The 14,959-nt window shown below is 26.3% G+C and overlaps 1 protein-coding gene across 1 annotated transcript; it reads left to right on the forward strand.

The window, feature by feature from the left end:
- The first annotated feature begins 1,621 nt into the window (after window positions 1–1,621).
- Window positions 1,622–14,752, forward strand: LOC130664754 (homeobox protein 5-like). Its single transcript, XM_057464837.1, has 8 exons — window positions 1,622–1,886; window positions 2,248–2,388; window positions 2,745–3,029; window positions 3,127–3,262; window positions 4,853–4,972; window positions 5,047–5,150; window positions 7,612–8,079; window positions 10,278–14,752. Exons 2-8 carry the CDS (start codon window positions 2,386–2,388, stop codon window positions 11,634–11,636), a joined length of 2,475 nt encoding a protein of 824 aa, XP_057320820.1. The 5' UTR covers window positions 1,622–1,886; window positions 2,248–2,385; the 3' UTR covers window positions 11,637–14,752.
- Window positions 14,753–14,959: the final 207 nt, after the last annotated feature.

Below are 14,959 nucleotides of genomic sequence, written 5' to 3' on the forward strand. Positions count from 1 at the left end.
CACTAATTATAGTTGTTTTTTTTTTTTATAAAATATGACTAAAATTATTTCAAATTAAATTTTTTACTGCATTGATATTTTAAATTCGCACATCAGATTTTCTAATTATTAGACATCATCTTCAGTGAATTACTGAAATCTCAAAATAAATTTGAAAACAAATCGTTTATTTCTCAATTACTACCGATAATTAAATAATTAAAAAAAAAAAGTTAAAGTGAACCAAATGATTACTGATAAAAATTTTAAAAAATTTATCAAATTTACATGGATATCGATTTGTTTACATAATCAGAAAAATTAAAGCTTTACTTTCAATGAAAATACAAAGTGACGATTTAAAAATATATGATCTATGCAATTAATCAAGATATTGAGTTGGATTTAAATTCAAAAAATTTTAAAAATACAGTACTAACTTTTTTTAAAAAACCTTAATTAGTTTTTGATAATTGCGAGTTTATTAAAGTCTTGCTATGAAATTTCGCGTATTTAAAAACTAATTACACATGAAAAAAAATAATTTTAAATTAAAATTCAGGTTTTTAAAATAACTATCAGCTTTAAAATTAATATTATTTAAAATTAATTGACTTATGGACAATAAAAAAAAAATAATTTAAATGAAATAAAATAAAATACATTGTGATTTTAATTTTCATGACTTTTATCACTTGGAAATTTAAAATTATGTAAAAATTAAGTATGTAAATAAGTTAATTTATAATGATATTTATATTTTATATTTATGACTGATTGAACTTGTCAATAACTTCAAGTAATTTCCTTTAAATTTCAAGGAAAATCTTTGACAGTCCATATATTTTTATTATTAACGAGTCCAGAAGACCCTAGAATATTTTAACCTCCAAATATCTCAATAACTATCAAGTTTAAAAAAAAACTACAAGACACCTTTTTTGTAGATAATTAAAAGCCCTACAAAAAAGTCTCTTGCAATTTCTCTGATAACTCAACATTTACAAAAATATTCCCGATTCGAAAATTTAAAATCCTACAGAAATAAAGTATCTTAATAATTAAATTTCCAATTCAATTTTCATTTCAAATTTCCCACAGATTTTAACTTGGTAACAATTCAAAGCAATTTTCTTTAAATTTCCCGTAAAATTTTTTCCATTAATTAAATAATATAATCCTGAAGTTACCTGACGTCTAATAAACTTTAGATTTTTTCCAAACCGTTAAAAAAAAATTACACTTCTGGTTTTTTAAATTTTCTACATGTGCATATTTTTAGTTTTTTTTTTCTTTCATTGATTCAAAAAAAATTCAAAAAATGTTAATTGTCTACTAACTGATGAGTGTGAATGTAACTGTCAAGTCAACTATTTAAATCTTGTAATGAATAAGTAGAATGCAGATGAAAAAATGCGTATTTAGATCCCCAAAAAATCAGAGCGCGCATTTTTTAAAATTTCAAATTTAAATTTACTTAAAATTTATAAATCATCTGATGCCTGCCTCATATCACAGGATCATTAAACAATTTAAATAAAATAAAAACTTCCCGCGGTTTGAAAATACCGCCATCTTGTCAGCGTAAAGACCAATTAGAAGTCTCTGGTTGTGTGGTAAAAAAATGAGAGCGAGAGTGAGTCGAATATAAGTCGACTAACCAATACCACTAGTAGACTTATTAGAAAGAGACAGCAAGACCTAGACTAGTACATACTTACACATAAATTAATATACACCCACACATACAATCGGACATCAAACAGTGAAATACAAGTATCGGTACTGAGGTGCTCGGTGGTGTTTGTAGGCCGTACGCGTAACTCAAGAACAAAAACGTGTGAGTGAGAGATTTAAAAAGATAAAAGAGAACGACAGTACTGAGTACGGAGCAGAGGCAGAGGGAGGTGCGTTAAAACCAAAGGGGCCTTTCGTATTTTAAAATACGACTAGAGCCATTCACTACACCTATTAATTTGTTTATTAATTAATATTAATTATTGTTAACAATAATTATTATTACTCATATACATATATATACATATATATGTTGTCTGTTGTGTGTTAATTATAAATTACTAAGCCAGCGTTCATTTATTTATAAAAGTGTGTGATAATTTTTTTTAACTCTGGCTTGCAACCCCGGGCTCTGACAATCCCGTGGGAGCCAACCAAACCATCAACCAGCATTCAACTACTTATATATATATATATATATATCTACATATTTAGGCATATATATGTATATATAATATTCTTTTGGTTTAGCTAGTCTATACTCTCTCTCTCAAGCATCCAAGAGACATTTTATTTATTCCATCCCCAGGATCATAAAAGTTTTACAAAAAACAAAACTCATTTAATTCTGCAAGGACTCGCCCAAAAAAGTCCGACAGGACTTTTAACATGGTAAGTTATTGTAATAATTTATCATTATGATAATCATTATTTTTTCGCCATTGCGTGTTTTATTTTGACATTTTTTTTCCTGACGTTTTTTAGTTTTTTTTAGTAAAATTTAAAATAATTTTTCTCACTGACAGCTCAATTAAATAATTCAAATTTTAATTTCAAATTTAATTATTGATTATCAAGTGTCAAAAAAAAAATTTTGTTTACAATATCGTCAGTCATTTTTTTTTTAGTTTTTGTTTTATAATTTTTATTTCATTGTTTTTTTTTATCAGTACTATGATAAACATTTGGGTAATTAATTTTTTTTTGGTTTTTTATTGATTATTTATTTATTTGTTTATTTATTTTAGAGTTCAGCATCAACAGGAGGTACTGAGGGGTCAAGTCCTGCCTCAAGTCCAGCATCAGCTACAAGCCAAGCAATGTCAGCACCAAAATATGGTACTCTGGTACCAAATCGTATATTTGTTGGTGGAATTTCAGCGAGTACTAGTGAGGCTGAATTAGCACAATTATTTTCTGCATATGGAAATGTAAAGGCGACTAAAATAATATCTGACAGAGCTGGTGTATCAAAAGGATACGGGTTCGTTACATTTGAAACAGAAGCTGAAGCTAAACGCCTTCAACAAGAGGTAATTTGATTATTTTTATTTTATACTAGTATTTGTATTTATTATTATTAATGTGTGTTTTTTTTCTTTGTTTGTTTATTCATTTATATTTTTACAGCCTGAAAGTATTATTTTGAGAGAGAGAAAATTAAATATTGCGCCTGCAATTAAAAAACAGCCTTTTAATCGTTCGTTCGATGGTAGTTCAGGTTCACCTCCAGCTGTGCCTACAAGTCCTTATTATTATGCTAATGGTAATTAATTTTTATTATTATTACGTATTAATTGGTTGTATTCATGCCTCGTATAAAAAATTATTTGAAGTTTTGGAGAGGGGATTAGGAAAAAAAATTGTTGAGTAATTTTTTATTTTATTTTACTACTGAATAATTTAATTGGATTTTAAAAGTTTTTGTTTTGATGATTGAAAGTTGAAGGGTCAAATTAAATGAATTAGATAAATTATTTTATGATAAGCGAGTATTTAATGAAATTTCAAAATAATGTGGTAATTTGTTTGGTTGTAAAGTTACTCCATTTGGTTGGACGCCGGTTTTTTTAGTACTTATTAATTTTATTATAAATTAATTAGTTGTTAATTTATTTGGATATTTTTCTTTTGATGACGATGATATCGTTTTATTTTTTTTAAAAGCTGATAATGATTTCTGTGTATGTTTGTGTGGTTCATCATGAAACCACAACATTTGTGATTCTGCCGGTACTATTTTATTTATTTTAAAGTGCGCAGATATTTTTATTAATTATTTAAATTATGATAAATCTTTAAATTCAATTTTTTAAAATTATAAAACAAAAAATTATTTATTATTAATATTATTTGGTTGAGGTACGCAGATAATAGGCCAATGTAATTCAACTTTGTGTCTGGGGTTTGAATTTGTTTTTTATGTTTTAAAGTTTTCAATGTGTTGGCATACTGATTTACTACTGATTATTTGTTACAATCAAGTAAACCGCGATGCAATTGAGCAACAAATTAAAATAAAACTCGTTCATTGGAAGAGTTAACAAGTTGTCGGCATTGCTCAACAGATTTATCAACAAATAAAATAATTGTTGGCCCTTGACTAGTTACCTGGAGTGTCTGAGACACCGAGACGTTTTATTTTTAAAATTGCTCAATAAAATTTTGTTTCAATGCTTGATTTTTCAGTTCTTTTCAATGAGTCATTGATAAAGCCATTTTACATATTCGCATAATGTCTTATCTATTTAAATTGTTTTTACTGAGAGTTAAAGTTGACGAGTGTCTCACACTCAAGTGACATCTGTTACACTTTTGTTGTTGTTAGTGCAATTAAAATTGTTTAATTATTGCTTATAAAGATATATTTTGTTTAAATAATTATCCAATTGCTATTAATTTAAAAATTTGAATTATAAAAATTATTTCCAGTTGATGTTCAAAAATATTAAAAATTATTTTGAATACTTTAGTGCATGAGAATCAATACAGATTACAATGCCAAGTACATTAATTAATATTTTCAGTTTCCGATCACTGTTTTTCATTTTTTAGGCATTACTCCAATCAATAATCAAATTTGATTGTCATAATTTTCAACATATTTTTCACAATCATCCAACACTTCTAATTATAATATATATTAAAAATAATTGTCTAAACTTTTAATTTAATAAATTCAATCACAAAATTCTTAAAGAGTACATTACAAAACCATTTTAAATTAAATTATACAAAGAATACCAATTTTTACCAGTGACCTTTAATGTTCCAAGGGTCAGAATAAATTTCCACTCAAAAATAATTTTTTCTCCAATACGTAGAATCATTTATTAATTAAAAAAACTATTTGCAGGCATGGGACTACCTTATCAAAATGGTTTAACATTTTACAATACCGGTGCCCCAACTCCCGGGAATCCACTGGCACCACCAACAGATCCAGCAGCTCTTTATCAAGCCGCCAGTGTCTTCGGTAATTAAACTCCCCATCAAAACTCTCCACTAAAATGAGAAATTCCGCCTCTTAATCTGCGATTTATTTTCCAGGACCTCAAGCTGCGTCAACACATCAAACATTTGCTCCAATGATGTATCCGTGTCCCGCACCTTCACTCTACATGCCACAACAGTATCAATATTCTCCAATGCCTGTAAGTTTATTCCTACTTCATTATTTACCTCTAAGTATTAAATTTAAAATAAAATATCAAGTGTAGGTTATAATTAAGATTTAGTTAATTTAAAGGTCAGTGTTAATTTAAAAAAAAAAAAAAAAAATTAATAGCTAATAGTTATACGTAAAAATTTCAAATAAAACAGACAAACGGTCTGATGGGAGAAGGAATACCACCGGCCTTTCTACCGAACCCTCAGCAAATGCCTACTTATGTACTTCTCGACGCAATACAGTATTGAGGTTTAAAGGTACAATAAGATTGTAAATTAAAAATAACTACCAATAAAATAAATACAATAAATAATAATAATAATAATAATAAAAACCAAGCCAACAAGCAAAAGATACGCCATCACTTAATTATTATTTATTTATCAGCATGATAGCTATTTTTATTTTATATTTTTATTTTATTAAGGTCCAGCACGTACACAGGCATGCTCAGGATCACCTTTAAATGTTTAAATTATTAATAATTTATTTATAAATTAAATAAAACAACCATTAGCTTTTAATTTTTTTTTTTTTTTACTAAGCTTTTATTTTATGAGTGAATGTAACTGACAAGTGGGAATTTTTTAAATTTTATAGTAAGGTAAAAGCCCCGATACCCGCTCAGTACTATTAGTCGCTCACTTTAACTGTTTAAGGCGTTTTTTTATAATTTTTATAAGAAAAAATTACAACTAAAAATATTATTATTGATAAATAATTATTTGTGAATCTAAATATTTTAAAATATGACGAGCAACCTGCAGTCACTACGTGACTGCCCAAATATCATTAATAAATTTATAAAATACGCAGAAAAAAAGGATTTCTTGCCGCAAAAAAATTTTAATTTGCACCAAGAAATTTTATGCATTATCAATTAAATACAAAAATTGTCTTGGGGCGAGAAAAGATTTTTTTGGTCAAGAAATAATTCCTTGCACCAAGTAATTTTTTCTAGTTCTAAATAAATTTTTGTTTTCTATTCACAATGCAAAAAATTTATTGGGGTAAGTAAAAATTTTCTTTAGGCGAGTAAAGATTTTTTGTGTCAATGAATTCTTTTTTTTTCTATGCACTCTTTTTTGGCTTTGAGAAGCTTCCTAAAACTAAAAGGGAGTATAAAAATCTGTCATTTTGGAATAAGTAACGCGATATAAATAATATAGCTATATATTCAGTGACATTCAGTCATATTTAGTGACAGAATAATTAAAGTATTAATTTATTCAAAGAAAATAAATACGGTCGTCTTTTCTCTCGCGTAATATAAATGTAATTCGAATGATATAGATAAATTTATTTATCTCAATACTTGGCAATTAAAAAGAGTTTAAACTATGAAAAGGCACAAATTCAAGTCAAGACCTATCTAATGATACCCATTTCAATAACATTAACTAATTCTATCATATAGATATGGCGGGAACAAAATTTTCCTTATTCTCTTAATAATATAGATTATCAAATTATTTTATAATAGATTATAAATTTAAATTAAATGACTTTTCAAAATCGCGCTCAGCCGGGCATTTTTTACTTTAACGTTCATTCGTTAGATTAAATTTAGGCTACGTCAAATTTTTTAAGAATTGTTATAACTGTATCTTATTAAATACATTTTTAAAATTCATGAAATTTTATATTATAAAAGAATAAAGTAGTATAACTTATAAATTATTTGTCCAAATCAATAAACTTATCATAGTTTAATTGATATTGTCTTTGAGCGACTATAGAGCCATGTGTTGGTCGAGTAATGGTACATGATAATTTTTAGTGAGCGACTATGGGTACACTCAAAGACCTTATTTAAAAAATTAATAATAATTAATTATCAACATTATTCTTCAAACTAATATTTTATTCTAATACTCGAAACTTCAAAAAAAAACAATAACAAAAAAATCTAATTTTTCATTTTATTTATTAATTTATATTGAGTGATTTAATCTCACTCCAATGAAAAGTGAGCGGGTATAGGAGCTTTTACCTTAAATAAATAAATAAATAAATAAAATGTAAGCAGAATAAAAATAAATAAATGCGTGTTTAGATAAACGAAAAATCAGTACGCGCATTTTTTTTATATTATTGTTTCAATTCATTTATTTATTTACTTAAAATTTATAAATTGTCTCATGTCTGCTACATCCACACTCATTTTATTTTATGATTCTGAAGTTAGCCGTCTAATTATTTTTTAAAACGATAAATTATTAAAAAAAAATATTTAAAAAAATTCCACCAATAGTTTTTTTAATTTTCTACTTGTGCATTTTTTTTTTTCGTATACTAACTTCAGGATCATTTTATTTTAGCCCTACGCTGCTGTCAGTTATTTGTTGCGTTGTTTTTTGATAAACAATAATTAATTAATTAATTGATTAATTAATGAGGAAGCAGATGAGTGATAAATGAATAAATATTATTATTTATTTTAGTATGAGTCGTATTACACGGGAGCAGCTGGTGCACCTCAGTATGTGTATGCAACGAGTAACACAACGAATAATGGAAATCCAAATGGTGGTGGTGGTGGAGTTGCTGGTGGAGGGGGTGGTGGTGGCAGCAGTGGAAATAATAGTATAGCTGGTGCAGCAAGTCCACCATCAAATGGAGCACATGGACTTCAAACCATAACAACTCCGCATTATTATACAACTGGTACTCATCCAGCAGGAGTTCAACCAGTGCCGCCTTCAGCAACGGGAGCACAATCATTGGATCATATTTATTATAGTTTTACAACTGGTACACATCAACCTCAGCATACACATCAACAGCAGCATCAAAGTAACACATTGCAACATGGAACTATGGGTATTGGTGACCAACAACCGCTGCTTCTTTTTACGACTGATGGATCTTGCCAGCCTGCCAGTTCCGATGCTCAAAATCAACCGACAGAGGTAATTTTTTTTTTTATTTTTGCTTTTGCTTTTCATTATTTTAACTGACGACGGTAGATATTTAGTGAGACCCGTTTCCTTGGTTATTATTGATGGTCTTATAGATTTTTTTATTCTATATTATCTAAGGATTGATAAAAAAATTTTTTATTGCTGACTTTAAGTAAAATGGTCGCGTAGAAATTTAAATAAAATCGGAAAATAGGAATTAATTTATTCTGTGTTATCAATATTTTAAATTGAAATATTTAATTATTCATGTAATAATTTCCATTACAAGTTACTGGTCAAGACTGATCACAAAAATCTTTTGATAGATACTAATATATGGATTTGCACAAGACGACATGAAAGACAATCTTGTAGCAGTCTTGCGTTAATTTTGTGAAAGTGTCTTGCGGAAATTTCTGCGTGTCTACGTCTTTATATACCTATAGATCTGTCACAAGATATTAATGCAAGATTTAAAGTAAAGATTTTAGTATGACTTGCACATGATATCGTACGAAAGAATATTGCAGATATCTTACACATGGCTCATTGGTCAAATCACTTACGCATTTTTTGAGCAAAACTTGCGCCAGAAATTTCTTAAAGATAAACTCACGCATGACTTGCGCCAGATTTGCTCAAGAAACGCTACATAACTATCTCTGTCACTTTACCCCTTCCTTTGGCCTGCGATATATATTTAGAGCTTCTTGAGAAAATCTGGCGCCAGTCATGCGTGAGTATCTTTAAGAAATTTCTGGCGCAAGTTTTGCTCAAGAAATGCGTAAGTAATTTTATCAACAAGCCACGTGTTAGTTTGCACAGTTCTTTAGATAAATAACACAGTTTTTTTGTAAGTCCTGAGCAAGACTTGCAATTTAAAATATTTTACTAGTGTCTGCAACAAGATTCACAGTCATATAAAGACGTAGATAACTAGAACACTAGTGATCAGGTTTGCCCAAGATTTTAATAAGACTGTTATTAGTACAAATAAACAGATCATAGAATCTGGAAGTTCAGCATTACTAACAATTGCTGTACATTTATAAAAATTATTCACAACAAACGTCCAATTGTGTTAATGACAGATTTTCATTCAAAGTACTTAAAAGATTATTTAGCAAATTAAAAAGTAACCTGACTCTGGAATGTACACAAAATCTTATGTGTAGCTTGTGGACTAAAGCCCATGTAAAAATTAAACAAAAATGTTAAATCCAAAAGTGCACACGTCAATCGCTCATTTTGTTTTCAATCATTACTTTTATTTTACAATATTAATTTACTTTTTTTTATGAATTTTTATTCAACTTAAAAATTATCAACTTGATTTGTTTATTTCTTATTTTCAGTTTAATATTTTTTCATTAACATTTTTTTTAAATACCCCGCCTTTTTGTATTAGATGTCGCTCTTTTTTTTCAAACCTATACTGTTACGCTAGTGCTGCTGCCAGTAGTTGATGGAGAGAAAAATTAAAAAAAATAATAACAACAGTAAAAATAAAAATGGCAGCTAAATTTTTCGTGAATAATCAGTTTTACGTTTTTAATTAATTACAATTAAACTAAAAGGATTTAGATTGTGATTTTCCATAGAATTCTTGTGATAAAAAATACAAAGATAATAAAAAAAAAGTTGGGCCGATTAATTGTGTCTATCGAGAATTATCGTGTCTACGAAGTTTCATACGTAATAATTGACAGCACTGGTTCCTAGAGTTTAAATAATTTATTTTAAACTAATAAAATAACTAATCGACTTAATATTGGGTTCAAATTGTTCCTCAATAAATTCTCTGTATGCTAGTATACAATTTTACCTATTTCGTTGTAATTAAAAGAGCGTGAAACTATTTTCATGAGTAAAATAGTCGAAAAAAAAACCGTCTATAAAACACCCTCAGCGCTTCGCGCTTCAAGTGTGCAATTGAAATTTTGAAGATTCAAATTAAACTAGACATTTTTTCCTATAGAAAGGACCTGATTTTTAACCCGCCTGATCTCAACTATTTGAATTTTACTTCGAAAAATTAAATCAGCATTAAAATGAATGATTTCAATGCAGGTTACAAGAAAACAATTTTTTAAATCAATCCTTAGATAAAATAAAAATAGTTTCCAAATATCATTTTTAAAAAATCCTGTTTAATAACCGACTTTAACTAAAAGGCGCAATATTTACAATTTAAAAAAAAATCGCAGGACACACGCTCAGCATCGAGCCACTCAGATCATCAGTCACAGCATCGTCAGGCTCAATCAACTGGCAACGAGTCAAATCACCTATCACTTCCTTCAACTCCATTAATACCCATAATGCCTATAAAATATCCTCTAGCAAATCGATTTCCTTATCATCCTCATTCTCAACATTCTCTGTCTCTCCAACCTCAGTCATCATCAACTCAGCCTCTGTGTCCTGATTCAACAGACGATCAAATGCACTGTCGCATCCTCTATCATCCAGTTTACATTCCAAACCCTTACAATCCAACTTCTCTATTACCAACTCCCGTTATTCCCTCGAGTTACGATTCATCAAAACGTGATTCTCATTTAAACAAAACAATGACTTTTAATCGTCCATTAACTCATCAAAATTTACATATATTTCCTCAAATTCATCATCAGCATCAAAATTACAATAAATTAAATAGATTTTCCTCTCCATTAAATCGAATCAATTCGCACAAAAGAAATTACAATTCATTTAATAACACACGTACGTCAAATAGATCACAAATAAATTCAACAGTATCATCATTAACTACCACGACTGCTACGTTAACTACAACAGTAACCGCAACAACAACAACCGCCACAACCACAACTAAAAATCATTCCGAAAACCGTAGAAATTCTGAACAAACATTTAAAAAATTACCAAATTCTTATAGTAATAATAGCAAATTAAATGACAATGATTCAAATGAATCATCGATTAATGACGATAGTAAATTAACAACAACAACAACAACAACAACATTAACAACAACAACAACAACTTCATCATCATTAAGTCCGCCTCCAGCGCCATATTCACCAATGACACGTCCAATTCCAAACTATTCCCCTCCAAATTTACAGGTGTTCTACAGCCAGAGTCGTTACTCATCAAATCAATCGCATTCGCAGTCCCAACCTCAGCATCATCACTATCATCATCACCATCACCATCAGCAACAACAGCAGCAACAAAATCAACAAAGAAGGTATGGAAACTCCCAAAATTCAAGCGGATCAATTCGTAATAAATCCGATAATAACAATAAATATAATGCGATATCATCATCATCAAGTGCTCAAAGTGTTATTTTGCGTAATAATAAATATAAATTAAATGGTATTATGCAAAATAATAATAATAGTTGTCCTGCTGGTGGTAACAGTGCTGGTAAATCATCAAATCCTGATGATAATCTAGGTGGCGCTGGTGATGCACAACAAACAGTCGTTAATCGTAATAATTTACCATTAACGCCACCAGGTACTCCTAGAAATTTACAAGACTCAAGTCAAATTAGTGATACGTGCCATCAAATACAAGCACTTACACTTTAAACACTTGGTATAATTTATTAATAATAATTATTAATAACAATATTAATATTAATACATAAAAAATAATATATATTAATAACAATAATTAAAAAAAAAACATTTTTTTAAATTGACAAATAATTATTGTTGGTGCGTCGTCATACGTTGTTGTTTATTGTTGTACGTTTGTTTATTTTTTTTAAGATGAGGGTATTAATATAATGAATTTACGATATTGTTTATTGTTTATTTAGTTTTATTTAATTGTTTATTTAATTCCGTACTAAAAAAATATATTATTATATTATTTATTAATATTATTATTTGTTATTACTAAATATATATACATATATAGATGATATTAATAACATTTAATGTATACCCTCAGCTTAGAAAAAACTATATATTTAAATCTTAAATCGTTATATATAAATATACACATAGTAATTAAAGAGACGTGTATTGGCATGTTAAAGATGATTATTAATTATTAATAATAATAATAAATATAATAATTAATTAATAAATTAATAATGATTATTAATAAGATAAAATAGCTATGAAATATTATATGCTGAAATATATGAATGATAACAGTATAAAAGGCACGCTTTATAAATTATTAATTAATGAATAATTATAAATTAATGAGTATTAATAATATTTGGAGGAAATAATAATTGTTTTAAATTAATATAATTATTTATTTTTAAATTAAATAATTCCATTATTAATTATTAATTAATTAATTAAGCAATTATTGTAGGCTCGGCGACAAACGTTATTAAAGAAATTTAAAAAAAAAGTAATTAATGGTTACTAATTGTAGTAAAATGCAAAGAAATATCCAATCTCGCGAGCAAGGCTAGATTAGTATAGAAATTTAAATGATAATTTAATTGCTGAGTTAGTGAGGAAATACAATGATAATAATGATGATGATATTATTATTATTAATTAAATGGAATGATTTAATGAGATGATTAAATATTAAAGACGTTGTTAATTCGTACAAAATACGAGCGATCTGTTATGTGTTCAAAGACAAAAACTAATAAATAAAAAAAAAAACAAAAATGTTTATAAATAAAAATGCATTAAAAATAATAAATAAAATAAATTTAAAATGGGAGATAGTGATTATTAATTAGCTGAGAAATAATAAAAATATTTATTATTAATGTTAATGGATTGAGATAATTATCGGTTTATTTATTTTGTTATTATATACAATTGGAAATAGTATAATATAATAATTTATATTTATATTTATTAAATTTAATTCAAAGACTAATTTATGATATTCATAAAATTACAAGATGGTTACTTAGGTTAAGATGGCGCTTAATTTATAATTTAACTTACGAATTTGAATTCAAATGTTTATATAATTAATTAAAATTATATATAAATTTAATCGTTAATATAATGAGTATTAATACAATTAATTGTTTATGCGAAAATGAAAATATATGGCCTCCATCTTGATTGTATTAATCCGCCATATTAATAAAATTCGACATTTGGATCTTATTAAGCTCTCAATTCAATACCATAATTAATGATCAATTATACGGTCAATTAATATAAGGAATGAATTAATTAATTTCACTAATATTGAATTAGTAATTTTAATTTACTAAATTGTAATTTAGGTTATGACCTTTAACTTTTTTTGACTCAACTTTCAAATGATTAAATATATTAATATAATTAATTGCATTAATTACACACTCATTAATCATTATAATAATGATTAATGTTTTATTTTATATACTGACAATTTAAAAAAATCAACAGACTCCATCTTGTTTGTATTATTCCGCCATGTTGATTAAATCCCTCATTTACTCAAAACAATAATTAATATCATTAATTAAAATTACAAAATTAAAAAAAAAGTAACATCTTTTTCACTAAAATTAAATTAGTAATTCCAATTTACTAATCAAATTACATGATAGCCACTGAGGTTATGGCGCTTAATTTCTCATTATTCAAATTACTGACTATAAAAAAAATATAATTAATTAAATTATTAAGAAACTCATTAATCGTTACAATAATTATCAATAACCAAACTTTCGTTTCACGTCTTTTTATAAAAACAAACAAACAAACAAGCGGCCATCTTAATTAATCTGCCATATTAATTACATCCATTTTGATTGTATTAACATCCGCCATCTTGTGATTATTAAAAACAATAATTATAATTAATAAAAGAGTTACAATGTCTTAAAAATTTAATTTATTAATAATTTGTATTTGTATAGTATTATTAAGACAAAACTCTTTAAAAAATTAACCTATAAAATTTGAATGAATTAAAAAACTGTTTGTATAATTCATTGTTATTAAAATGATTCTAAATCATTAAAGTTGATAAATTATTATATTATATTAAAGGATTAATAAACGATTAATAATTAAAATGGTTGCTCAAGGCACTGCCATGTTTATTAATTTGTTTTGTTCATGTTAATGATTAATGATTAATGATTAACTTTCTTTTTGTACAACAAATGCTAAAAAGACAACAACGTACTTAAAAAAAACTATATTTGTGTTTATTTATTAATTATTTTTTTTTATTTAATGATTAATTGTAATTAAAATCTACATAATTTATAATTCTTTGTGTCATTAATTAATCATACGTTAATATCATTTCGAGCAACTGAGATGATTACAATTATAAAAAATGAATAATAATAATAATGATAATTAGAATGATACTAATAATAATAATATTAGAGATTGGATAAAAGATAATTATCTCATTGTTGGTAGATAGAACGACGATAATTAAAAGGATATTAATTAATAAATAATTAAAATAAATAAAAACGTGTCGGCTGTGAGCTTCCAAGCAAATAACAATAATTAAATTATTATTAACATTATTGAACGTGGAAAAGAAGAAATAAAGATTAATAATAAAAAATAGAGAAAGAAAGAAAAAAGAGAGAGAGGGAGAGAGAGAGTTGGATGATTATCCGCAACACGTTATATATTTAAGATAATTAAATATAATAAATTGTTATTTAAAAATAATAAAAAAAAAAAAAAACATGAAATCATAATATAATATCTAATAATTATTAATATTAATATAATAAAATATTTTTGTTTAATTTTTTTTCTTTATTTATTTCCTGTCTTTATTTCTATTATTTATTATTTAAAATCTAAATTTAAAAGGCCTAGGATATAAATTTTTTTTAAGTTTTTGAAATAATATAGAGTGCCTTCTATTTGTTTATTATTTATTTTTAATTTATTTCAAATTTATAATAATTATTTTAAATTATAATATAATAAAAAAAATTAATAAATAATTC

Source organism: Microplitis mediator, chromosome 3 (genome assembly GCF_029852145.1).
Source record: "Microplitis mediator isolate UGA2020A chromosome 3, iyMicMedi2.1, whole genome shotgun sequence".
Lineage (NCBI taxonomy): Eukaryota > Metazoa > Arthropoda > Insecta > Hymenoptera > Braconidae > Microplitis > Microplitis mediator.

What these genes read in the sequence shown, in the direction of transcription:
- LOC130664754 (XM_057464837.1), top strand. An exon ending in CTAAACGCCTTCAACAAGAG is followed by an intron (nt 3,030 to 3,126) that starts GTAATTTGATTA and finishes ATATTTTTACAG; the next exon opens with CCTGAAAGTATTATTTTGAG. An exon ending in ATCAATATTCTCCAATGCCT is followed by an intron (nt 5,151 to 7,611) that starts GTAAGTTTATTC and finishes TATTTATTTTAG; the next exon opens with TATGAGTCGTATTACACGGG.